General features: G+C 36.2%; 1 protein-coding gene across 6 annotated transcripts in view; it reads right to left on the reverse strand.

Moving 5' to 3' along the window:
- Klhl32 (kelch like family member 32) overlaps positions 1-27,084 on the reverse strand; it is a 190,274-nt gene that overhangs the window by 86,016 nt on the left and 77,174 nt on the right. For 5 of the 6 annotated variants that reach the window (XM_074077904.1, XM_074077905.1, XM_020187154.2 and 2 more), the window contains one exon: positions 11,303-11,410. In XM_074077904.1, coding sequence (XP_073934005.1) covers positions 11,303-11,407 — 105 coding nt within the window. In that variant the 5' untranslated portion in view covers positions 11,408-11,410. Of the gene's footprint in view, positions 1-11,302; positions 11,411-19,188; positions 19,330-27,084 lie in introns of those variants that run through there. The other variant, XM_074077903.1, reaches the window with a different exon arrangement.

Below are 27,084 nucleotides of genomic sequence, written 5' to 3' on the forward strand. Positions count from 1 at the left end.
CTCAAATTCACTTGAAAGTTCTCACTGTTACTCTATTCAAATGGAATCTCTATTTATAATATAAATCTCAAATAATATATCCCAATATTAGTCATGAAGATTTTAGTTTTTTTACCATCATGTTTTTTGTTTTAAAGAACTTTCATTAAGAATTGCAAAACTCTCATATATTACTTACTACCTTATACAAATACTAAATACTTCCAGCAGAGGGCTCAAGAATTCCATTTCAAGGAAAAAAGTTTAAAAAGCTCACTGTTCAATAATTGCTACTGTAAAACTCTTTCAGAAGGCAATTCTCATAAAAATATATTCTTCCTCCTGATTAAGTAATCATGGATCTCTGAAATTACTTAAAAATAATCCAAGTGAAATTAAAAGCAGAATCATTTTAAAGTAGCATTATTTATACAATGTGCATTTGTGGACAGATGTACTTACATATTATCAATTCCAGAAAAGAAACAAAAGTAAATTATAGTCACAAAATATTTTCTATTTTTTTGTGTGTGATACAGGGTCTCACTTTGTAGCTTAGGCTGATCTTGAACAGGGTATCCTTCTGCCTCATACTCCTGAGTGCTGAGATTACAGGTGTGTGCCAACACTCCTGCCACAAAAAAATCTTTATAAAATTACATAAGCTATGGATAAAGTCCAGAAGAAAAGAGAAATAGAAAATACATATATAATGCATACGTAAGTGAGAATTTGGGTAAAATTACTTTTCAGTTTATGCTTATTTGTATTTGTATAAATATTTGGATGATATTTCTTCATTTTCAATGATAAAAAAGTGTATTTTTCCAGAACTTGCATGCTACTTATTTTCAGTGCTAAAATAAAGTTGGAAAAAATTTAGAAGACAAGGCAGGCTGGTTTATTTATGGTGCCTTGGAATTTTCATAGTTAGAACTCATGGGGGATAGCACCACTTTATTCATGTCTGCAGCTAACATTAAGTTCCCTCTGGGATTCTAAAAACTTTAAGAAGTCCCCAATTTTTTACTCACTTTATTTATTCACACTTTGGCTCATTTCAAGAAGTATCTGAGGTGTCTACATAAGCTTTTCTGTTGCTTTGAGACAAGGTCTTACTTTGATGTCTAGACTGGCCTTGAACTTGCAATCCTTGCGTCTCATCATTATGAGTGTTGGGATTGCAGGTATGTACCACCCTGTTTGGTTTATATAAGGACTTAAATATTAGGAGCATAAATAACTCACTAAGAGAAAATAGGAAACCAAAAGTAGTATGACAATTCTAGTTTCTTCCAGATACTTAGGTCTAAAGGAAATTTTCCTGCAGACAATAAGGTTATTGAATCATTTACTTGGTGATATTTTCAACATATCAAAATCAAATTTTATAAAGCACTGCATAAAAAGTAAAGGTTAACTCTTGGGGATATACCCAAAAGACTGTGACACAGGTTACTCCAGAGGCACCTGCACACCCATGTTTATTGCAGCACTATTTTTTTTCTTTTATTATTCATATGTGCATACAAGGCTTGGTTCATTTCTCCCCCTTGCCCCCACCCCCTCCCTTACCACCCACTCCGCCCCCTCCCTCTCCCCCTCAACCCCCTTAATACCCAGCAGAAACTATTTTGCCCTTATCTCTAATTTTGTTGTATAGAGAGTATAAGCAATAATAGGAAGGAACAAGGGTTTTTGCTAGTTGAGATAAGGATAGCTATACAGGGAGTTGACTCACATTAATTTCCTGTGCGTGGGTGTTACCTTCTAGGTTAATTTTTTTTGATCTAACCTTTTCTCTAGTTCCTGTTCCCCTTTTCCTATTGGCCTCAGTTGCTTTTAAGGTATCTGCTTTAGTTTCTCTGCATTAAGGGCTACAAATGCTAGCTAATTTTTTAGGTGTCTTACCTATCCTCACCCCTTCCTTGTGTGCTCTCGCTTTTATCATGTGCCGCACTATTCACAATAGCCAAGTTATGGAAACAGCCAAGATGCCCCACTACTGACGAATGGATCAAGAAAATGTGGTATCTATACACCACGGAATTTTATGCAGCCATGAAGAAGAACGAAATGTTATCATTCTCTGGTAAATGGATGGAATTGGATAACATCATTCTGAGTGAGGTTAGCCTGGCCCAAAAGACCAAAAATCGTATGTTCTCCCTCATATGCAGACATTAGATCAAGGGCAAACACAACAAGGGGATTGGACTTTGAGCACATGATAAAAGCGAGAGCACACAAGGGAGGGGTGAGGATAGGTAAGACACCTAAAAAATTAGCTAGCATTTGTTGCCCTCAACGCAGAGAAACTAAAGCAGATACCTTAAAAGCAACTGAGGCCAATAGGAGAAGGGGACCAGGAACTAGAGAAAAGGTTAGGTCAAAAAGAATTAACCTAGAAGGTTAATTCTATCCTTATCCTGTATAGCTATCCTTATCTCAACTAGCAAAAACCCTTGTTCCTTCCTATTATTGCTTATACTCTCTCTTCAACAAAATTAGAGATAAGGGCAAAATAGTTTCTGCCAGGTATCAAGGGGGTGGGAGATAGAGGGAGGGGGCGGAGTGGGTGGTAAGGGAGAGGATAGGGGCAGGGGGGAGAAATGACCCAAGCATTGTATGCACATAGGAATAATAAAACAATAATAATAATAATAATAATAAAAGTAAAGGTTAATAAAGAGATTACTTGAAACCAAAACCTTCAGTTTTCTGATTTTCTGGCTTGATCCAGGTATGAAATTTAGAATACCTAAGCAGGGCTCCTCAATGGGGTCAGTATCACTTTCTAGAGGACAACTGGAAACTTATCTGGGCATTATTAGTCATCCCAGGGAGGTGGGATGGCATTTATTGGGCAGTGGCCAGGAATGGCAGATATAATGCAATGTATAGGGCAGTCACCAACCACAAAGAGTTTCCCTATAGCTTACACACTGGATGCCCTGAACTACTTGCATGTAAGTGAAAATTTTGTTTATAAAGACCAAAGCCTGTGGACTGGTGGTATGGCTAAGCAGGCACAAAGCCCTGAGTTCAAACTCCTGTACTGCCAAAACAAAACAAAATCAAAGCTCCAATCTAAATCTGTTTTACATAAAAGCACATTAGCACATTTTGTTATTGTTTTGTGCCAAGATACATTGAATTTTCCAACAATGCTGCCACCATGAAAACGAAGAGAAGACTTTTGTTTCATTTTGTTTAGAATTTTATTAGGAATTGTTCACTATTTTAGAAAATCATGGAACCAAGGGCACATCCTGCAGTATTTGAGTTTCTAGAACAGCATTCATCAGTCAGCATCTTATGCAGCTGTCCCAGTCAGTCATGATGAGTCTACCTAAGAATATTTCATCTCCTTTGGAAGAATGAACTGTGTCCTAGCAGGCATACATGTATATATTTTTTAAATTAAAAATCTTTTCTTGTATTTGTTCTTTACATATATCATGGCATTCCATTGGTGTTTAGAGTATTTTGTGTAGGCCAGTTATATTATGTAAGAATTTCATTTCAGTACAGTAAAGGTAACCTTTTCATATTAAAATAGATGAAGTTGAGAACTGCCAAGCCAAAGAAAGAGACTACATATCTCTTGGGGAATCCTTTATGTGTCAAATGGGATGAGGCTAGTGTACAATAATTCTTTTTTTGCTGGAGAAAGGAAAAAGTTCATAAACATTAAAGACCCATCAATAAGCTGAAATCTTCTTATGAAAATTAAGGAGCTAACCAAGACTCTCCACTAAAAGAACAGTTAACCTCCCTCCACTCAGAGATGATCTCAGGAAGCACCAAAAGGAAGAGTCAACATTTCTTTATGAAATGGTTTCTGAGTGCAGCCAACACTCAGAAATTCTGATAATCAACAGGGAACAAAGTTATAATGGTTTCTGTTTAGAAATAGTTCAAAATGGAGTTCATTGTGGCGAAGGAAAAATCTCATATATACTCTATGAATTACAAAATGTGTTATCACAGAACTTTGTGCTGAAAAAGAGGAACAAATGTACAGAAGCACAAAACCCATCCTGAGTTGAATAGGTGGGTTGATCTATGGTTTGAGTTGCTGAGTATCAGACATTTCTACTTTGGACGATGTCAGTCAGAGAAAGATCAACTGTTTCTTGCTCCATTTATGACAATAAAACCATTATGAAGACCCCAAAAAGAAATACGTTTCTTTCTATTTCCTCTACTGGCAGGGGGTGGGGATGAGAGATACAGATTGTTGGAAGCAAAGATCTAGCTCATTTGAACAAATTTTACATAATAAAGGTAAGATTGAAAACACAGCAGCACCACACTCGTTCTTCTCATCACAAATTGTCTCAGATATTTGGAGACTCTTAGAGTTTTATCAGTGTGTACATTCTGCATACAGGAACTCAAGCACTTTGGCCCAAAATGGGTTCCTTAATGCAGAATTGGTGCAGGTATATTCAGACACATTTTGTTTTCATTAGGTGACTGTGTTTAATAATGTCCCAAAAGAAAATATTCATGCCTACAATGTGACAATTTCTCAAGCAACTTCTGAAAGAAAGCTGGAAGCATTCAAGCTCTACCCATCCCTCTTTCTTGTTTCTTTGCAACTGGGCAAAGAAGAAAGCCCCAAATCCCTTCCAAACCACACAAATCTGCCAGCATGGAAAAACTTCTCAGCCCCACCTCATAACTACAATCAAAGCCAAAGCCAGTCACCTTGCCCCTGTTCTCTCAAGCCATTCATGAGCTGCAGTACTTTCCCCAGAAAGCCTTGTTATGTGATTAATGAACTTTCCATACCCTGTTTGCGTGTTGTTGTTATTAGTCTCAGTGTATGAATCAAATTTGGGAGCAGGGAATGGGGAATACTTTTTCTGCAGTGACAATTTTTTTTAAAACCCCAAATTGCAAACTATTAGAGAAAAACAAAGATGGATTAAAAATCAATATATCACTTTTATTACTGAATTGGAAAGCTGATCTCTGAAGTGTGGCTATAATTACATTTTCTCACCTGGAAACATTGTAGATATTAATCTGCTGAACAAATATTCTGACTGGATAGCACACACTATCTTAATAAGGGAGAAGCCCAGTGTGAAGTAGACAGTTGATGAGAGCTGACCAGTGAGGAAGACCCTGCCACAGGTCCTCATTTCCTCAGAATCAACTGCTCTCCATGCAGAACAGACAGGCTTTGGGCATAACCAAGTTGTCGTAAGATGCTCAGCTAAGAAAAGTAAGCTGCTAAGGGCTGGCTTCTAAAAATGTCACTTATTTTTTCTACAATATATGATTAGGCCTCCAACCTATCCTTAATACTTTTGAACACCAAACCATTTGAAGGGTTTATTATTTTTCTTGACATCTTTAGAAGCCATAACAATTCCATTTGGCATATAGCATTCAAAGGTCATAGGCAAAGTCTTTTTTTTTTTTCCTTTTTCTTTTATTATTCATATGTGCATACAAGGCTTGGTTCATTTCTCCCCACTGCCCCCACCCCCTCCCTTACCACCCACTCCACCCCCTCCCTCAATACCCAGCAGAAACTATTTTGCCCTTATCTCTAATTTTGTTGTAGAGAGAGTATAAGCAATAATAGGAAGGAACAAGGGGTTTTGCTGGTTGAGATAAGAATAGCTATACAGGGCATTGACTCACATTGATTTCCTGTGCGTGGTTTTTGTCTGTTAAGTGGGTTAACAAGTTCTATGAACCCATGATTGTGAACTTGTGATGACCTTACCAAAGTCAGGAAGCAGACTAACCTGCTTGTTTGTTTCAGTGTATTAATAAGAGAAAAAAATCTCCCCAAAGTCAAGTAACATACAGTTTCAAAAGAGTCAAGAAAGAAAAAAATTTTAAAATCACTGATGAAATTTAAATGACCTCCTTTGTTTCATACTCTCAAACTTTTTCAACAATCCAATTACTATTTGTTATCATTATTTTTGGCAGTACTTGGGGTTGAACTCAGGGCCTCGCACTTGCTAGGCAGGTACTCTACCACTTGAGCCACTAGGCCAATCCTTTTTGGCACTGATTAGTTTTTAGATAGGGTCTTGCTTTATGCCTGAACCATAACCCTCCTATTTGTGCTTCCCTGAATAGTTGGGATGACAGATGCAGCCATTTATTGAGATGTGATCTCATGAACTTTCCCCACCCCCAGCTGTCCTCAAACGATGACCCTTCAGTTCTCTGCCTCTCAAGTAGCTGGGATTACAGGCATGAGGCACTGTGCTTGGCCAATGATCCAGTTATTTTTTTTAAATCCAGTTATGGACTGACAAGAACTAAAGGGAGGAGAAAAATATCATTTTCTGAAAAATTAAAAATACTTTTCAGTAGAATGTGAATTTCTGACTATGCCCTCCAGAGCCTGGGGCACAGTAGAAGTGCCTTGGAAGCCTTTTACTCACCAGGCACTGCTAGATAAAGGAAGGATTTTGAAATTAATATATTTAAACTACTGAACAGTCTTAACACTGCTCTCAAGAGAATCATTTTTAAGAAAAATTTCTCCCAGATTTGTTCCACGTGCTACCATTTAGCACAACCAAGTTATGTGTATAGTAAATCTGATGTGGACTTTTTCCATATAAAGTGACACATTTACTCCTGAAGGAATGGTTCATGGGTTAGCAGTTACAATTAAGCTTCCTGTCACTCTGCTATCCGGTTTAATGCTCAGGTCTCCAGAGAAAAGTATTCGGTTGTACAGAATAAATAGTTTCAATCAAAATGTAATGCAACAGTGTACCTTGTCAGGGATATACATAAAAGTGTCATGTGTGCTTATGAGGCAGCCAAATGAAAACCAGAAAGAAAAACTTTAGTATATAAGAGCATGGAAATTAAGGGAGAGTTTCCTTCAGTTTTTCTATTTGCATGAATGGTTTTACATGATTAAAATTATAGTAAAAAGATTTTCTTTACTTAAAAAATACCATACTTTTCTAGATTTCCAAGAGACTCTAAAATATGAACAGTTATGAAAACAGCCAAGATGCCTTACCACTGATGAATGGATTAAGAAAATATGGTGTCTATACACAATGGAATTTTATGCAGCCATGAAGAAGAACGAAATGTTATCATTCGCTGGTAAATGGATGGAATTGGAGAACATCATTCTGAGTGAGGTTAGCCTGGCCCAAAAGACCAAAAATCGTATGTTCTCCCTCATATGTGGACATTAGATCAAGGGCAAACACAACAATGGGATTGGACTATGAGCACATGATAAAAGCGAGAGCACACAAGGGAGGGGTGAGGATAGGTAAGACACCTAAAAAACTAGCTAGCATTTGTTGCCCTTAATGCAGAGAAACTAAAGCAGATACCTTAAAGCAACTGAGGCCAATAGGAAAAGGGGAACAGGTACTAGAGAAAAGGTTAGATCAAAAAGAATTAACCTAGAAGGTAACACCCACGCACAGGAAATCAATGTGAGTCAATGCCCTGTATAGCTGTCCTTATCTCAACCAGCAAAACCCCTTGTTCCTTCCTATTATTGCTTATACTCTCTCTACAACAAAATTAGAAATAAGGGCAAAATAGTTTCTGCTGGGTATTGAGGGGGGGGGAGAGGGAGGGGGTGGAGTGGGTAGTAAGGGAGGGGGTGGGGGCAGTGGGGAGAAATGAACCAAGCCTTACCTTATATGCACATATGAATAATAAAAGAAAAATGAAAAAAAAAAGGTAATAGGATGAATCCTCTTGCTCACCAGGGTAAGTGGGAATGTGTTTTTCTTATATTCACGTTTTTCTCCCCAAGTAGATTTGTCCCAGTGACAGTTTATACACCATTTGCTTCTGATCTAGCTCCCAAAACAGGGCCAAGGGAACAGGAGTGGCCTGGTCCTATTGTAATCACAGAATATATGGCTGTGCAAGGACACCCAGAGGGCGCAATGCATCCTGAGCTCTGCTCAAACAACGCTCTGAGCAGGGTGCCCTCTGAGGAAGGACACTTCTCCAGTGAGTGAAAAGAGAACGTGTGCTTGTGCAGCCCTGTGTTTGTTATGAGAGAGAAAAGGTGCATGTATTTTCAGAGGATATATTAGTACTAGGGGAAAATTTTGACTTTTCTTTAAAATTTCCTGGATGAAATCTGTGGGACAATTTTAAGAAGGCTGTACTTTAGAGCAGTGTGTAGGAGGAACACACACATCGTTGCACTTAGCAGTATTCATTCATCACTCCCACTCTGTACTTCCAGCTTCTCTCCAAGACAGCAGCAATTTTCAAACACTTAAAATACTTACATTTTGTACTATGCTTACTACAACTGACTAAACATATAATCACCTGTCAGGGGAAGTATCTATAGGTAGACAAATTCAATGTTAACCCTACATTTTCACAAATATACAGACATGTCAAGGCTAAAGACATGTATATATATCAGCAAAGGTCCTGCTACCGGTGATCAATAATAATTAAGAAAATGAAGAATTATACTTTCATTCGTGACTCCATATTTCAATTCTTTGCTTAAGGTTAATTTCAATTCCATAGTAAGAGATAGCAGCCATTCAAATTTCCTAAGTACACTACAATGTCATTGTTTTGCCATCATCTATGTTCTGGACTCAAAGGGAAAACAGATTTATTATGAAGTCATCTTCATGTTTAAGAAACCAAATTTCCTTGGATGCTATCTATAAAAGGCTATGTCATTCTCCACCCTGCAAGAGAGTGATCATGCAGAGGGTACCAGTTCAGGAACTCCAAACCCTCAGACTGCAGGTTAGAGGCATAGCTTCCAGGTTGAGAAAACCATCAAAAGAGTCATTCTCTAAAATCTCCAAACATTTCTGTGCCATCTTCAACAAAGTATAACAAACACGACTTAAATTTTTCTTAATGATATAAGACATTCACAAAAACACAACAGACTTGAAATTAGGAGGACTGGATGGGTTTCATTTGCTGGATTAATGATCTTAGTTTAATACACTTCCCTGGGCTTGTTGTCTTTCAAATGGGATCCCTGAATTTCTCAGAGATGTTTTAAATATTAGGTTAAATAACACCCATAAAGTGCCTACCAATGTCTCCTGGCTGTTTCAGAGTGCTTGGTGAGCTGTTAACCCCCTTCCTGCCCTGTCAGGACACATCTGAAGAGCTAAGTTACTGCAGTCAAGAATGGGTCTATAGTGTCTGGAAAGAATAAATGCAGCTTCAGGTTTAGCCTTTCATCTTGTTTTCCTTTTCTTTTTATCTAAAGACATTGTATTCATTATTTTATTCACACTTGGCTTTCTTTTTCTACCAAAGTGGAATTGGAGCATATGAGGCAAAAGACCACTGGGCAATTGGATATATCTGTCCTTCTTCAAACGACTTTCCTCTAAGTAGTTTTCTTTCCCTTCAGAATCTCAGCTCCCATTCTGCTATCTTCAGTTCACATTTCACAGATCCTTGACACCATGGGCGTCAGTTATTATATGTATATACATTTAGCCATTCTCAAGGAAGCCACAAAGCAATCATGGCAAACAATAAGGCAGCCTCTTATTTCTACATGTGTATTTTTACACAGGACTCACAGAAATATTTGTGTATTTGTGTTTATTGATGATTTAATATGCTTATAGACTCTAAGTTTAAATCACTTCATTGTTAATGCAGCTAAGTACTTGAGTAGTTTCACTAAAAAACACCATTTAGTACCTCATTCCTATTGCACACCAGTGGGGGTATGAATTATATACTATCAATCTTACTTTAGAGATGGGTAAATGAAATTGTGACTGATTCATGTTTAAGAAGTAAATATATACAAGAAACAATCTAGAATTCATGTGTTTCTCAATATCTATAAACCAAAATGCATAAAATACATTGTTTACTCACCTCAATGGGAAAATGTTTGGCAACTCTGAACAATAATTACCTGTCTTAATTTCGTAAGGCATGAAATTTTGGGTTGACCCTAAATTTGTGATCTCTCACCTTTCTTTTCCTCTTATACCTTTTACTTGATAACATGAGTTCTTCCTGTACAGCTACTGTTTTCATTCCAGTTGTCAGGCTGTCTCAACTATTCTAAGACACATATCTTGAATACTTCTAACCTCAGGAAAGAGACTGGACAATGTCTTACATTTTAATGAGCCTCTATAGAAATTTCAGAGGAAAGGTGAACTCTCATATTCCTCAAGGTCCCAATACACTTTCTCTGTGAAATTTTGTCCTGCTGGTCCCAGCAACCATGCCCTCCTTTACCCTACTGTGTTTTGTGCTCTGCTTCTGTCAGTTCCCATCCCTTAGAGGATATGCAGTTATATATTTACCTCTCTCTCCCACCTGTTAAGAGAAGATATCCTTATTTTAGCATAGAAGATATTAAACCCAAGTAGGATGAAATGAAATTAAAGGACAGACTTTTATAAAACAGGAAAAACATCCATCCTGTAACAAGTTTGACTTATTTAAAGTAGCACTCAACATCAATGAATATTCTATAGAGATTCCTGTAAATCCTGTAACAATTTCAATGACATAAAATAAGGATTTCAAACCATCACATTCTAATCTAAATACCTAACACCTTGACTCTGAGCATAGAGGACAGCATGCCAAGACATTGGACACAGCTTCTCAAGGCTTTAAAATTATTTTGATTTTTTTTTCCTTTTGGGGGATCAAACCCAGGGCATTGTAGATTTCAAACAAGCACTCTACCAGTGAGCTACAGCTTGAATCCTGTTTCAGTTTTGTTTTTAAGACAATAAAACCATGATTGAGTCATTGAGCTTGAGTGATAACAATGAGAATCAAACTTACCATACATACAAACTCTTTTCCTCACAACAGTGCTTTAGAATAGTTTAAAAATTATACAGGCAAACATGGAGTCAAGCTTAAAATACTGCTGAGTAATGGTGGCTCATACCTGCAATCCTAGCAACTTGGGAGGCTAAGATCAGGAGGATCAAGGTTCCAGGCAAGCCTGGGCAAATAATTTGAGAGACCCCCATATCCAAAATAACCAGGCCAAAATGGACTGGAGGTGTGGCTCAGGTGGTAGAGCACCTACTTTGTAAGCACAAAGCCCTAAGTAAAACAACAGTTGCACCCCCACCCCAAAGATTAAAATACTATGTTCACTGGATCACATTAAAAATCAAATTGTTCTACTCACTTTTCTATCACTTTAGCTATAAAATTAGGTAGATATGAGACCTTTTTTCAAACATAAAAATGGGTAACAAAAAAAAAAAACCTAAATTTTGTACCTCTGGGATAATCTCTTCTGGTTAGCTGTAATTAAAATGCAAAGCCTCTCAGGTCATATTTGGTATCATACCTGTCCTGTGTATGCAAACTCCAGAGCCTGCTTTAATCCCAGACTGGTCACACCATGTAAATTCACTTCATCAGCTCCACTTTCCACCATACAAAGACTGAACATTGCCTGATGTGGGAAAGAGAAAAAAAAAAGAAAGAATTATGGAACTGAAAAAACAAGGGAGCAAGAATAGAGAGACTAGCAAAGAGCTTTGACAAGTTAAAGATGGGTTTTGATTTCTGGAATGCTTCTACAATTAAACCACTGCAAATCACTTTGTTATCCAAACAGTAATAGTGACAATGCACATGGTATAGCATTTCTCATACAGAGTCTCAACTGAAATGATTATGTTAATGCTTGGAAGCTCACTTTCTCCATCCTGGGTCTCACTGTTACCTGGTAAAATGCTGCAATGCTAAATATTCTGGCCAATTGCCATGAAAAGTTATACTTATCTCTTTACTTCCTTACCTTTATGATCCAACAGTTCCACTTCTGGGTACATATCATATATCCTTATCCATGGTTTTGCTTCTTTCAGTTTCAATTACCAACAGTCAACCACAATTTGAAAATAGTAAGTGGGAAATTCCAAAACTAAACAATTACTAAGTTTTAAGTTGGGTGCTTTTCTAAGTAGCATATTGAAATCTTGCACTATTCTACTTTGATCTACCCAGGACATGAATAATCCCTTCATCTTGTGTATGAACTCATTAGTCACTTACAAAGCCATTTCAGTTATCACCAGTATGTCTGTGTCATTCATCTCAATCCATCTAATCTCATAGGCATTGTGTCATCTCACATTGTCACAAGAAGGGTGACTATATTACAGTAAAATATGTTGAGGGAGATCATATTCATGTTACTTTTATTACAGTATATTATTATACTTGATCTGTTCTATTATTAGTTGTTAACTTCCTAATTTATAAATTATACTTCACCATAGTTTTGTTTACATAGGAAAATAGGGTATATAAAGGGTTTAGTACTATCTCTGACTTCAGGTATCCACTAGGGATCTTGGAACAAACTGCCCACAGAGAAGGGGGAACTTTTATACAAATGAAATGAAATCAGCATCTCAAAGAGAGATCTGAACATCCATGTTCACTACACCATTATTTATAATAGCCAAGGTATGTGAACATAACCTAAATATTCATCAGATGGGTAGATTGTAAATAAAGAGAATACATATACACATATACATACAGAGAAAATTATTCAACCTTAGAAAAGAAATTACTGCCATTTGCAATGGTATGGATGAAAGTGGTGCACATTACATTAAGTGAAATAAGCCAGGTATAGAAAGACAAATATCAAATGATCTCACTAATATGTGAAATCTATAATAGTCAATCTCAGGTACAGAGTACAAAATGGCTTTTGCCAGGAGCTGGGAGGAGGAGGAAATGGGAGATGTAAAAATAAAAAGCCTCAGTTATTCAAGATGACTAAGTTCTGGAGAGCTAATGTACAGCAGTGTGACTACAGTTAATAATACTGTATTTTATATTTAAAATTTGATAAAAGGATATGTTTTAAGTGTGTGTATGACATACATATATATGCACAGAGAGAGGCAGGGAGAAGAAAAAGATGATGCCAAATATATGGGGTCATAAATATGTTAATTAGCTTAATTATATCACAATATATACATATATGAAAACCTCAAGCTGTAACACTGGAAATACATACATATAGATTTTTTTTCTTATAAATTATATACTAATGAAGCTGAGAATAGCACCTTTCATTTGAAGTCACATACTCCTCAGCACAGAGAGGTACAGTGGGTAAGACCAAACTTGTAACTAAACAGTTCTGGGTTTAAATACTGAAAAGTGTCTTTTGGCAAGATGCCTCTTATCTTAAAAACTGTACCCACTTCATGAACTTGAGGATTATATGCCAGCACATATAAAGTATTGCATATAGTGCCTTAAATGTGACAGGCTCTTAGTAATATTTGTATTTTCTAATTACAATGAAGTGGAATAATGTTTTTTCCCTAGTTAAAAGAATTAATATATTAGGAGAACACTAGAAACCAAGTGCGGCTATAGGTCAAAATAAAACTGCTAATGGGGAATTAATTGACTTCATAGTTAATGAATTTGCCAATGCATTTGTAGAAGATGGCCTAAAATTCCAAAATAAAAAAGTACAGGTCATAACTTTTTAAAAATTCCCAATTGTATAATTCTGAATTTGCTAGACTTCTTCTAACCACTTTGAAAAGAGCCAGAAGGAAATTGCAATCATTTTTAATGTGTGTTTTTTATTATATGGGTGGCTAAGTTTTTAATATTTACCACACCAATTTCTTTTTTCCAATCTTTCAATTTGTAATTGCACTCGATGTGGTGACTGGCTGCTATCCCTTTACCACATAGGTGGGGCAGGATAGAAATTGCTCAAACTTCAGGAGAATTATCCGAGTTAATGAAATGGAAAAACTTTCTGAGAGCAAAGGTTAAAAAAACCGAACGGGTCACCAAGAGAGTTTTTAAAATCTGCCTTCCTTGCATCTTTCAAAACAGAAGAACACTGGAATAGAACAGGAATATTCAATTAGAAAGTTGTGAGCCTCTAACTGAACTGAAGCCTGGCTTAGTGGAGCCAGGAAGAGACACAATTCCTTAAATAACTGCATTTGCACATGTTTGTATAAGCAGATTTGTAATTGTTTTGCACCAATATGTTGAAATATTTTTCTATAATTGTTATAGGGTGTAATTGTAGAGGGCAAAAAGAACCTTAATTGTATCACATTTACATAAGTATTGTTTGAATCATTACAATGAACATATATTATTACTTGTATACTTCAAATAACTGCCTTTTATAACCTTTGTTTTTTTTTTTTTAATGTTCAGAATCATGTAAGAAGATACATCTAATTCAAATCCGGGTTCCATATTCTAGTGATTATGTGGGCAATTTACTTTGAATATGTGACTTCTGGCTAATTTGCTAACTTTTCTGAGCTTTGAGCCTCATGTTTGCAAAATGAGGATTAAACAAATTTCCCAGGGATGTTTTAAGATTTGGATACAGTTATGATTAATATTAAGCATAATACCTAGCACACAGAAGACACTCAATAAAAGAAACTGTTATTATAATCCAGACTGATTGTTCTATTCTCTCATGTCTCCTTTGGATTCTAATTGAATGAGAGCTGAGAAACAGCCTCCATCCAACCACTTCCCAAATCCACTCCTTTCAAATTTTCCTAATAAAAAACCCACTCAAAATTCCTACCTCTGACTGCAAGACTTCACTTTTGCCAAAAACCCAATAAAAAGTTGGGTGGAAAATGCAAATAGGAGGATTGCAGTCCAGATTGTCTAGTGCATAAGCATGAAGCCTTATCTCAAAAATAACCAAAGCAAAAAGGACTGGGGGCATGACTCAAGTGGAAGAGCACTTGCCAAACTAGCGCAAGGCCCTGCGTTGAATCCCAGTACCACCAAATAATAAAAAATAAGAAGATATGTAACTATTAAATTAAGGTTAATATCTTGAGTTTAATAAATTTACAAGGCACCTCTTCAACTAGGAAAAGCTTCATTGAACACCACACACATACAGAAAAGGGAATAACCTGCCCATTTAACACAGTGAAACAACATCTGCCTAGGCACCTGAGCTTATGAACCACTGTCTACAGAGCTGCTAGAGCTCACAAAGAAGGACAAAGCCTCCTTTAGTAGCAAGGGAGGCGATGAGACCAATGCACTGGATTTTAGCACTGGATTTCTTAGAAAGGTAAATTATAGGTTCAATGAATGCAGGCACCACATCTTTTTTACTTACTGTGGTACCTGGAGACCCTAGCATTGCATGTATATAATAAATACAGGTGAGTCAATGAACAAACCAACACACTCTTCAAAAACTTACCCAGCAGATAATGTTCTGCTATTCTACAGTGTCATAAATAAAAAGATTTTGCTCTCTATAAAAAAGCATTTCTGCAAGTAAGGTGTTTAGATATTGGCATTCCCAATATCAGTGGGAACTGAGCAAGAATCAGTCTGAGCCTTGGCCAAACTGAGGTTTACAGTCATCACAGCCTATTCTTGGCTGATAATGGGCTGCTATAACCACAAATTTTTCTCATTGAAAACCCAGTTTGTGAGAATACAGTCTACTTTAAGTGCCTACCATAGAGGGAGATGTGGATTTACAATGTGTTATTCTTTCTTTATTGCACATAGAATCGACATGAATTGACTTCTAAAATCACAGTTTATAAATTAAGTTTCTAGGGCCATACTAGTTGTCATGTGGTCGGTCACATGACGAGCTAGAACCACATAAAAGTTGGTACATTAGGCCACAAAACTGACTCATGGAAATTCTACTATATCTTCAATGATAAATAAAATGGTGGATGATAGACACTTTTAGACATCTGAAGGTGCTCAAATATGATTTTCTTATTGTGCTGAGTGGGGGTATATTGTGACAGTCACAAAAATTCTTACAATATATCAAAGATATAATCCCTGAATTCACTCCCTACACCATTCTCCTTTATCCCCTTTCCCCTCATTCCTGGGACAATTTCAACAGGTCTCATTTTTCCACTTACATACATGTTTGCACAGTATTTGCACTAAATTCACCCTCCCATGCCCTTTACCCACCTCCTCCCCCGCCACTGGTACCAATCCCCCCAGGCAAGACCTGTTTGGCCCTCCTGTTCTCTGATTTCATAAAAGAAAAAAAAAATCACATCTGTGTTTGTTTAAGATAGTTACACAGGGAGTTTCCTTGTGACATTTCCATGTATATATGTATTGTAACCCAAATTGGTTCACATCTTCTGTTTTTCTTCTTTCTACCTTCTCCTTCTTATTGTGGAAAACTTTGAAATATGATCTTTTAAGCTGGTAAACTGTGCAGCTTTAGTGTTAATATTGTAATGTGGGCAAGATGTACCATGAAGTCTCATTTTATCAGGACTACAAATAATCTTAAAGGTGAAATATTTAATATTAAATATTGAAAAGGTGAATTACTTTGGGGATGCATTCAACTCTTATGTTTTATGGTCATTACAAAGTTAAATGAAAGTAAACTGACCTGTTTAAGGAAGTCATTGAAAATAGCAACTGGCAATGATTGTAGCAGATCCAGCCTGGTCCTTTCTATCTGTTGTATGTCCAGTGTTCTATAATTAGTGATGTTTATAATGGCTATGAGACATTTCAGAAAGTTGAACATATTTCTGAGTCAACAAAGATTGCATTTTGCTCTATTTAATGCTATTGGTAATCATACTTTACTGCACTTTGGTTATAACTCATATACAGAATGAGTAGTAAATCTCAGTTAATGATGCTGTTCAGTTAACTTCAATAGGTCCTTTTTATCAGGGAGAGAAGCATCTTCACCACAGCTGATATGGACTATTTACCTCTTTTATCTAACAAATGCAAAAGTAACCCAATCCATCTGGGGAGCTTAATGGCTGGAAAGAGTAGGGATGGTTTGTGGGTAGGATTTTTCTATGTATAACTGTCTCAGTTTTTTTTCTCAAACAGTGTAGTAATACTCTCAGGGAATAAAATACCACAAGACAAACTAAAACAGTAAAATTGTACTCCTATAAATATAATTCAGTGGCAAAAATGAATATCATTAAAATATCAATTTCCCTCTCTTTAACTATATAAAATAAAGAAAAATACACCTTATATACTAAAAATTGTGCTACATATTGGTTTTCCTAACATGTTCAAATATGTGGCTTGTTTCTCCAAAGGACTGTGTTTCACAGCTTTGCTCTTGGCATAGTTGCTTCTTAAGTTAACCATATGGCAATAATGAGCTTCGAACAAGTAACATTTATTGCTTATCCTAAGTCTCTTTAGAGTTCTGTAGAAGGTGACTTTGTTTTGACTACCTGGATCTGCTGGGGGGAGAAATCAATTAAATGGAAAAAGGACACAAGTCAAGTTGCTTTTTACCTAAAGTTAAGGTAAATGTGAAAGTCAAAAACTGCTGCCCACCACAAGGTCAGATGATCCTCAAAAGGTATTTATCCAGCTGGATATGTAGCTCAGTGGTAGAGCCCTTGCCTATTGTGCACAAGGCCCTGGGTTTGGTCCCCAGCAATGCACACACTCAAAAAAACATTATTTATTGGTGTCAGCTGTCACATATTCTAGACGATTGAATAGCCTTGGGTCACATGCTCATGTATCTTGATTTCTGATTCCTCTGGTATTTCTGTTACCTTTCAGTCTATGGACTATCATGTGAGCATGGGATCTCAATGCTTTTCTGCCCACCATGCAAAGAAATCCATTCTTTTATCTGTCACAAAACTACTTCTTTCAACTATTTAGAGATGGCACTTTTACTCTTCCTTATTGACAGCTATCCTGCATTAAGTTTGGGATCTGTGTAAAGGAGTGACTAAGCAGACGTGATACAGAATCTGTGTGAATCAGGCAAAGTAGGTATGAGAAAAGGACATTGTTTAGAGAACAGAAACAGCAGAAAAGATTGAAAATCTAGAAAAGAAAAGAATAAGTGTAGCAACTGCAGAGTGAGGGATTTTGTACCAAAGAAAATATGACAGGAATTCAGGGAGAATCTTTAACACAGAGAAAAGACTCTTAAATGGTTTATGAAAGCTGCCATGGGTATGTTTAAGAATCATGATTAAAGTCTAACTTTTCTCCTGTAAATGAGGTTTTAGATGTTAAAGATCATTGGCTCCTTGCTATTCCAAGTGTGGCCCCTAGACCAGCAGCACTGGCATTACTAAGGAACTTGTTGGAAATGGACAATATCTATTGGATGGGAAGTTGTGTTTTAATGAGAGCTCCAGGTGGACTACATGCATATAAATGTTTGAGAGGTATAGTTAGTCCTCTACTCCTTGCAGCACCCCTTGCATATTTGAATATCTGAAGTGGTAAGACAACCCCAAAATTGCCTATAAGGCTGTCCCTTAATGGAGAAGTATTAGTAAAACTTTCAGAATATTGAGTAATAATCAATCACCCTCCTTATAAATCTCTCTCCTTGGTCCTCAAAGAAGATCAATAAATTCATGCTCTTTTCTGCTTTATGGCCCTTCCTATACCTGAAGCTCTTAAGTCTTCCATTGGAAACAAAATCATTCTAGTCATAAAACTCAGAATGCTTGAAGCCAATGCTGGCAATCCTGTAATCAGGGCAGAAGGCCTAACCCCACATTTCTGAGAGGGAAGACTAATCCCCAGAGTCAGAGGAGTGGGAGGCAAATACTGATTAGTAAATAAAAGGTATTTCTAAAAAAAAAAAAAAAAAGACTCAGGGTTTCAAAGATTTGGTCTTTGAAAGAGTAATCATCCTGTGATCTTAGATGATGGCATTGGTAAAAGGTTTCAGGCAAATATGTCACACCACCTGCTTTCCCAAACTTATTTTGGTTGATTTTTCTCTGGTCCATTTGCTTCTTATCATGTTTTCCTAAAGAGTAATTTCATGTGGTTACCTCAGAACTGTTTTTGACACAACTCACTCAGAACATACATTTGAAAATCAAAAAGTAGAAGCTTAAAGGAGTTTCAGTTTGCTACAGAAAATGACAAGGAAGTTTCTTGCCTGTTCAATCTGATATTGTCAATGCCTCCCTGGAGCCCTGTTGAAGACTGTGAGGCCACATTCAGGTCACATCTAACCATAGTGTTTGTCATGGGTATAAACAGGGACCAGGAGCAAAGAAGCACTAAAGCATACACTTTTTCCTAGAATTCAATATGTCATCCACAAAATCCATAATTTCCTAGAATTCAAGATGTCATCCACAAAATCCATAACTCCTTTTCTGTAGAGAACATTTTGTCAGGATATTGAAGATAACAGTATGGAATTACCTCAATTATCATTTATTATTCAATTTTCTTAAAACCCACTGTAAAGCTGGGTGCCACATTCCTGTAATCTCAGCACCAGGAAGGCTAAGGTAGGCAGAAGGATCCAGGAATTCAAGACCAGACAGCCTGTGCTACATAGAGAGACCCTATGTCAAAAAACAAAAGCAAAAAACCAATGTAAGTTAATGATTACCCACAATTTTAACCTAAAATTTTAATAGACCCTTTCTTATTTTTAACATCCTCTTTTGATACCTTTTTCTTTAGCATTCTAACATAACATAAGGAATATATATATGTATATATTCCACAGACCATCTGTGGAATCTCTTCAACCTTTCATTTTATTCATCTCTTTAGCTTGACAGCTTTGAGTCAGGCAGCACACATTGGAGTCACTCTCCCATTATTGAACATACACACAAATGAGGGTAAGAGCCCTGGCTAACGGACTTTCATCTTACTCCATTAGTTGCTAAGCAACCATTTGACTGGAATCTTTCTAATCTAAGGCAGAACAGGCCAACTTAACAAATATGAAGTGCTGGGTCTTCCCAAATGTTCAAGTTCACTTTTTCTGCAAACAGATTCTTTGTTCATGTAGGCTAAGGCAAAATCTCTACACCTTATAAAATAAGAAAAAGTTTAAGAATAATTCACAAGTTAAAATACTTTTTAAAAAATAATTAAATGAAGGAGCTCTTTTAATCCTATGAATATATGTTATTTCTCGATATTTAAATAAAAGTATTTTATGTTTGTTTGTATATGTATACATACATCACTCACCTTCAATTTCCTTTCCATTTAAGTGAAATGAACTTCACTGAATAATTAGGAAAAATAAATAGCTTCTCCCAGGGCTCCCTTTAGCTGTGCTTTGGTATGAGTAACAATAACTATAGCTCCTTGCCCAGCTTTTACTATGTGCCATGTGCCAGGCCCTCCTTGTCAGAGTCATACTTGAATTAAAATTCATCTTCACAACTCTGTGAAGTAGGTACCACTTTGACCTCATTTAAGCAAGAGGAAACTGAGAATCAATGAAGTTTAGCAGCTGACCCAATGTAATAAAGCTGATAAGTGAGAGAGTCAGGCTTAAGACACACTTTACCACCATTCCTCACAGCCTACTTTAGCTTTCTCTCTCAAAAATAGTTGGGTAAACTGCGAAACTAGTGGGTCCTTCAATTCAAAGAAAACCAGAGACGTTACAAACATCCTCTGCCTTTCTTCTTTCAACCACAGTTGACCTCAGAAGGATGAATACTCATTAGCTACCTAAACATTTTATTATTATTGTCTAGTACTGGGATCTCACGAGGTTGACTAATTTGCATGGGCTATAGCTAGATCAGACGGAATTCTAATAGCTGTATTGCGATCACAAAGAATGATTTGTTATGAAAATCTCTCATTTTATAGTCAAATCTCTCTAAATGAGAAGAATATCAGTAATTCAATCTTTTAGGAATCCAGGCATGCAAACTAGAATTCAATCTACATCAGATGAACTAATTGAAAGCAACTGATTCAACAAGCAGCTGGATCATCCCATGGTATGGACAATTCCTTCCTAGTCTATGTTCTTTATAAAGATGATAAGCATCTTTGTGGCATCTCTATAGATCTCAATAGTTATTCATCAGGGTCACATGATCAGCTATCTTGTCCTTCTTTTATAAAACATCTGCCTTCATTCAATACGAAATCTTAAAGGTTTAAAATTTCATCAGTTTTATTATCCTTTGAACATATTCTTTCAACTGTATATATGAGATGAAATAAGCATGGGTGAAATTTTTGTTTTAAAGAAAACTTGGCATGAACATTATCATTTTAAAAGCATTAAAATATATGAAAAAAAATGAAATAAACTTTCACATACATTTTGAAGCACATACATATACAAATCTTAGCACGATAACTGGCATAGTGCAAATGATACAAAATGTTAGTTTTTATGATTACCTTACAAATATTTTTCTAGCTTCATAGTACTTAAATTCAGTAGAAATGAATCAGTTCAAATAAAGGAATAAAATGGAGACCAGAGTTCATCATTCTCCATTCACTATAAGGAGTACAGTGAATTAAGAGCACAATAATGAAAATAATAGTCTTCTGTTCTCGCTCAGAAATGTTGATGATTTCTCTGGCACCAATTCAAATAATTTTAAAAAAGAATGTGATTGTGGCTCTCAGCTTTCTAGTTAAAAAGGAAATAATATTTAACCACTATCACTATTAGTCAGTATTTCACCTTGAATTTCAAAAGGAATTAGATCCTTAATGAATGTGTTCAGTTTTAAAAGGAAATTATGAAACTACTGTAATAACACACACACATGCTTGCTCACATGCACACACACACCTCTTGGTGCTCACAAGGTCCTGTCTCATCACATCTAAAATCAGCCTTTTAGTTATTCCACTGTGTGCAGCTTCTGAGGTAGCAGATGTGTAATTGTTTATTATCAGCCAGGTAATTAGTGCTTATCAAATGTCCACAAAGTGTGAGGCTCTGTAATGGGCCATCTATAAAATGTCAGATTGACTGCTTAATTTGGTTTTCCTGAATGTCAAGGCCATCATTAATGGTGCTATTTTTTTCTGGCTAAATTGAAAAGCTATGTCTTGAGGCCTCTTCCTGGTAGATACTAACTTATTAATCATCAGATGCAAGTTGCAGAACACCAACAACAGTCTATTATGACTTTGGTGAGAAATTGAGCACATTTTCAATTCTGGGTGATTTTGTCAATTTCTATAGCTCCTTAAAACTATACCTTTTTGTGGATTCTTCTAAATTCATAATTGTCAGAAGAAAAGTTGACTGTAGCATTTTAGCTCCCTCTTCTGAACCAGAATCTATTATTTTTAGGGAGAGATAATTTGAAGCTGAGAGACCACAAGTTACTAAATTTTGTCTTCAACTAATTAGTAAAGGGTTCTAACACTCAAAAGTGGCCAGGTGGCCAGTTTTCCTTGCCCCTAACTCCTAGTTACTTCAGGTGACAATGTCCACTTAAGTCTAGCTAACTGTATCCAAGAAACAGTAAAACATCTACAGGGTTACAAGTCTTTGGGACTTAGCACTTAATCCTCTTTTTGGCTGTATGTACCCACTAATCTTGGGAGTTCTATGTTGGGAAATGGGTACAATCATTCACCTTCCTGGATTTAAGTCAGTGTCAGCATCCACAAAGCCATATTCCTCACATGTAGGAAGGAAAGAGATTACACCTTAGTATCTCTGAACCCACTGCTCCCCAGTCCTACAGCAGGTATTATACAGAGAGATTTATAGGGGTACAAACAAAAAGGAAGCCATGTGCAGGTGGTTCACACATGTAATCCTAGCTACTTGGGAGGCTGAGATTGGGAGGATCAAGGCCAACTCAGGCAAAAAAAAATGTTTGTGTGACCCTATCTCGATTAAAAAAGTCTGGGTGTGGTGGCCCAGGCCTATTATCCCAGCAAGAACAGGAAGTCTAAAATAGGAAGATTGAAACTATGTTGGCCCGAGCAAAAAGCAAGACCCTATCTCCAAAATAACCAAAGCAAAATGGCTGGAAATACAGTACAAATGGTAAAGTACCTGCTTATGAAGCATGAAACCCTGAGTTCAAACTAAGGGTTTTCCAAAAAAAAAGGAATTAGTTTTAATGAAAATGAAAATTACTTGTGAAAGCTAAAACAAACAGGTAGAACTGATCAGTTTTACATTTACAGCTGTATGTATAGATCAAGGGATCTTGCCACTGCTAAATAAACATGATCTAAAATCCCATAGTAGAAAGATCTTTGGCTGGCCAGGTCTATGTCTTCAAAAGTTTGTTTTTTAACTTTTTTGTCTTTAGTATTTTTTAGTTATACCAGTAATGCATGAATACAGTCTTCTGTAAAAATGAAGTTAACACAGATTAAATTAAAATTCTACTTTCTAAAAAGATAATATTTGAGCAAGGTCTAAAGAGGGCAAAGGAGCAGCCCACATAGTTATCTAGAAGAAGATAATCCTGGCAGAGGAAACATCTGTGCAAGGTTCTCAAGTGACAGTGTGCCAGGCACCTCTGAGGGAACAAGAAGAAGGCCAATGCAATAAGAGGAGGAAAAGCAAGAGTGATAGGAGGGACTGGTTTTTACTCTGAGAGTAGACACCATCATAGCATGTTAAACAGAAGTGATATAATTTGAGTTGTGTTTTCAACAGGATTACTGGGGCTGCAGTAATAAAACAGACTCCAAGAGAACAAGAAGTAGGAAGACAAAGTAGAAGGATACCGCAAAACTTTAGACAATGATTATAGTGGCTTGGATCAGGGTGATAGTAGCATGAGTGGTTGAAATCTGGATACATTTTGAAGAAAGATTCATGGGACTTGGATTCAAGTTTGTTTTCAAGAAAAAGGAATCAAGGATGACACAAATATTTGAGAACAACCTTAATAATAGAGTTTCCATTAACTGAAATGCAGAAAATTGCAAGCAAGCAGTTTTGTGAAAGGAATTGGGAGTCTGATTATGGATACATTACATTTGTGTTGCTTCTTCAACATTTAGGTAGAGATGAGCAAGTTGTTCTTGGTTTTAGGAGAAGTTTCAATCAGGAAATATAAATTTGTGAGTTATCATCTCTGATGATTAATTTTATGTGTCAACTTGACTGGGTTATTCGTGCCTAGACTTTTGGAAAAACATTTATTCCAAATGTGTCTGTGAGAGTGTTTCTGGATGAGATTAACATCTTAATCGGCAAACTAAGGAAAGCATATTTCTCTTCTTAATGTGAATGAGGCTCATCCAATCAGTTGAAGGCCTGAACTGAACAAAAAATCTGACTAACAGGAACTTCTTTCTTTCTGATTGTCTTTGTGCTAGCACATTGTCTCTGTTTTGCTTTCAGTTGCAAAGTGAAACTCTTCCTGGGTCTCAAGATTGCTGGCTCTCTCAGTGAAACTATACCATCAGGTTTCGTGGGTCTTCAGCTTGCCAACAGTAGATCTTGGGATGTATCTATCATTGTGTGAGCCAATTCCTTATTAAAAAAAATCTCTTTCCCACTATATATACATCTCACTGGTTCTGTTTCTCTGGAGAACTCTAATATGCTAGCATACAGGATTTTATATGTTATGTTATGTTATGTTATGTTATGTTGTGTTGTGATGTGATGGTATGTTATGTGAGCATGCGTGTATGTACATGCACGTGCATGCAGAAGTATAAGAACTGAGCCTGGGCCACTCCAACTTCAAGATATTGTAGAGATGAGGGAAAACTCAAAGAAAGTTCAGAAGGAACTACCTGTAAGTGGGAGGAAAACCTGGAGAAATGTCCCAAAATCCAGATGAAGAAGTTATTTAAAGAAATATGAAGTAATTGAGATGCCGATGAATTCTGAAAAATGAGATTGAAAACGAAATGTTGAATTTGGCTACACTTTATAATTTTTGTATAGATATTAATAAGTGAAATATAGCTCTCATTTCTTTTGCTATCTTTGTGTTTGGAATAGAATTGTGTCTTTTTTTTATACAATGAGGTATGTGGCTTTCCATTTTTTAGACTTTAGAACAGATTTATATAATATAGGAAACAGCCATTAAGAGCTGGTAGTAATAGCAAGTAAAAAATCTGGGCCCATTGCTTTTCTAAGGAGGTATGTGACTACTTTAACTACTATTCTCATTTCTTTTTCTCTTTTCGTTGGCCTGATTTTGATAATTTACCTTTTCTCAGAAATTTTATTATCCAGGTTTTGAAGTTTATTGGTATAGTATCTATAGTTTTCTGATAATCATTTTACTTTTCATCTTTAAATGTCACCTTTATAATTTCTTATATTGTATTTCTTCTTTCTTAAAAATTCCCGTGTAGTTCAAATTTTATCTAAATAATTCAATTTTTAAAAAAATTTTGCTCAACATTTAGTATTTTACTTTTGGTATTTCACAATAAGTAGGATAAAATGCCTACTTTTGCCCTCATTTCACTCCATATGTTGTACTAGGATTGAAAGCATAGCTCTTTTTCTGGATGTTTACTACTTTTAAACAAATGTAGTTTGTTTAAAACTACAGGGACTGTGATGTGCCATCCAGATCCCTCTTTAGTGAACATTGGTCATCCTCAGTGCTGAGAGAGAACTGTGGGCATCCAGACTTTCAGCTTCTGGGCACTTCAGGGATTGACTCAGCTGTTTAATACCTGACCCACACTCACATTCCTTCCTAGGGTGGCCCATATCCAGTGACGAGCTATGCAAGAATATAAAGTCCTGGTCACCTCCATCCAGTTTTGAAGGGCATTTTAGCTCCAGTGTTCCCTATGGGATTGACTGAGACTATCATGGGCTTTCATCAAAGAGCAGTGTATCTTTTTGCTAAATCCTGCTTTCTTCACCTCCCTTCTAAGGGTTTGGGGTAAGAAATCTTCACATCAAACTCTGCCTCAGAGTCTCCTTCCTAAAGAACACAAAATGCAAAAAAGCTAGAACCATCCTTCTTCAAATCTGTTTGAATAGCATTAATATGTTTTCATTAGTGTTCAGTTTTAAATATTTTATAACTTCTACATTGTTTTTCTCTTTATCTCATGAATTAAGAGTTTTTAAAAATTGCATTGTATGATGGGAGGTTAGATTATTACTTTTCACTGATTTCTGATTAATGAATCCTTTATGGCATGCTAACCATGTGATAACAGAAGCCGACTTCACTACAGCTTTTACCACTGTCTCACACCTGTTCAGACTTGTACTATCCATATCCAAAAGTGAGTCATGCACATTTTTATTGCTATTAATCCACATGAGCTATTAGTTTCAGATAAAGGAATGCCAAAAATCTCCCACTTTGAGAATTTGTTGATTTCTCCTTATGACTCTATTATTTTCCTAATTTAGTTTAAAGCTTTGTTAAGTGAATGTAGGCCCATAACTTATCTTCCTAATGAATTATCTCTTTGATTTGCACAGGCTTTCACTTTCTGTCCTATCTAATTCTATTCATTTTAAATTCTAGTTTGTAGGTGTATTAATATTGTTACACATATTTTGGGTTAGGGTTTGACAAGTATAGTTTTATAATGAACTTTTTAATGAACAAAGTATACTTAGATTTATAGTTTTAATAAATCAGAGTTTGTTCATTTTCAGGGATTCTTTCCATGAAAATGGAAGTTCACACATTTTTTTTCATGCCAAGAAATATGGATTTTATTTTACATAGTGAAGTTATTGAGATTCTTAATGAGAATTTCAAAATCAATGTGTTAATTCTATGTAACACATATTAGGAAATGGAGTCCACAGACATTTCTACACTGAACACTAAACAGAAATCACTGTAAAAAAGTTAAACAAGAGAGGATTGACTACAAATATTAGATGGTTAAAAATGTGTAGAATAGGAGGAGGTTCTAGTGTGGGCCTTCCCTTTGAGAAAAATTCCCAGAATAACTTAGAACAGACCTCCTCAGATAGCTCTTACTTCTGAGACCTCACTGGAGCTGTGTGTTCAACAATACATCTGTGCTCCAGAAAAAAGGAAGCTCCAGTCAAGAATCACTGGAGCTAATCACTCACCTGAAGAATGAGGAATGGAATAATACTACAGGAAGTAATATTTCCATGACTTTACTTATAAATAGAAACAGCAAAAGATACATGATGCTAGCCTCTACCTCATTTTCACCTACCATCTACTTGCTAGAATCTAAATAACCTACTTGTAAGTTCAGCCTACTTCAGGTAGAACTCCTGCTGCAAAGGGAGTCAAAGAAATGTAATTTTTAAGCTTTCTTGTACTTCACAGGAAGTGGAAATGAGATGAGCCAAGGTATGATTTTCTACCATAGGGATCAAGGTCAATTCAGAGATTATTGAAGTAG

This window comes from Castor canadensis, chromosome 1, assembly GCF_047511655.1.
Source record: "Castor canadensis chromosome 1, mCasCan1.hap1v2, whole genome shotgun sequence".
NCBI classification, from domain to species: Eukaryota; Metazoa; Chordata; class Mammalia; order Rodentia; family Castoridae; genus Castor; species Castor canadensis.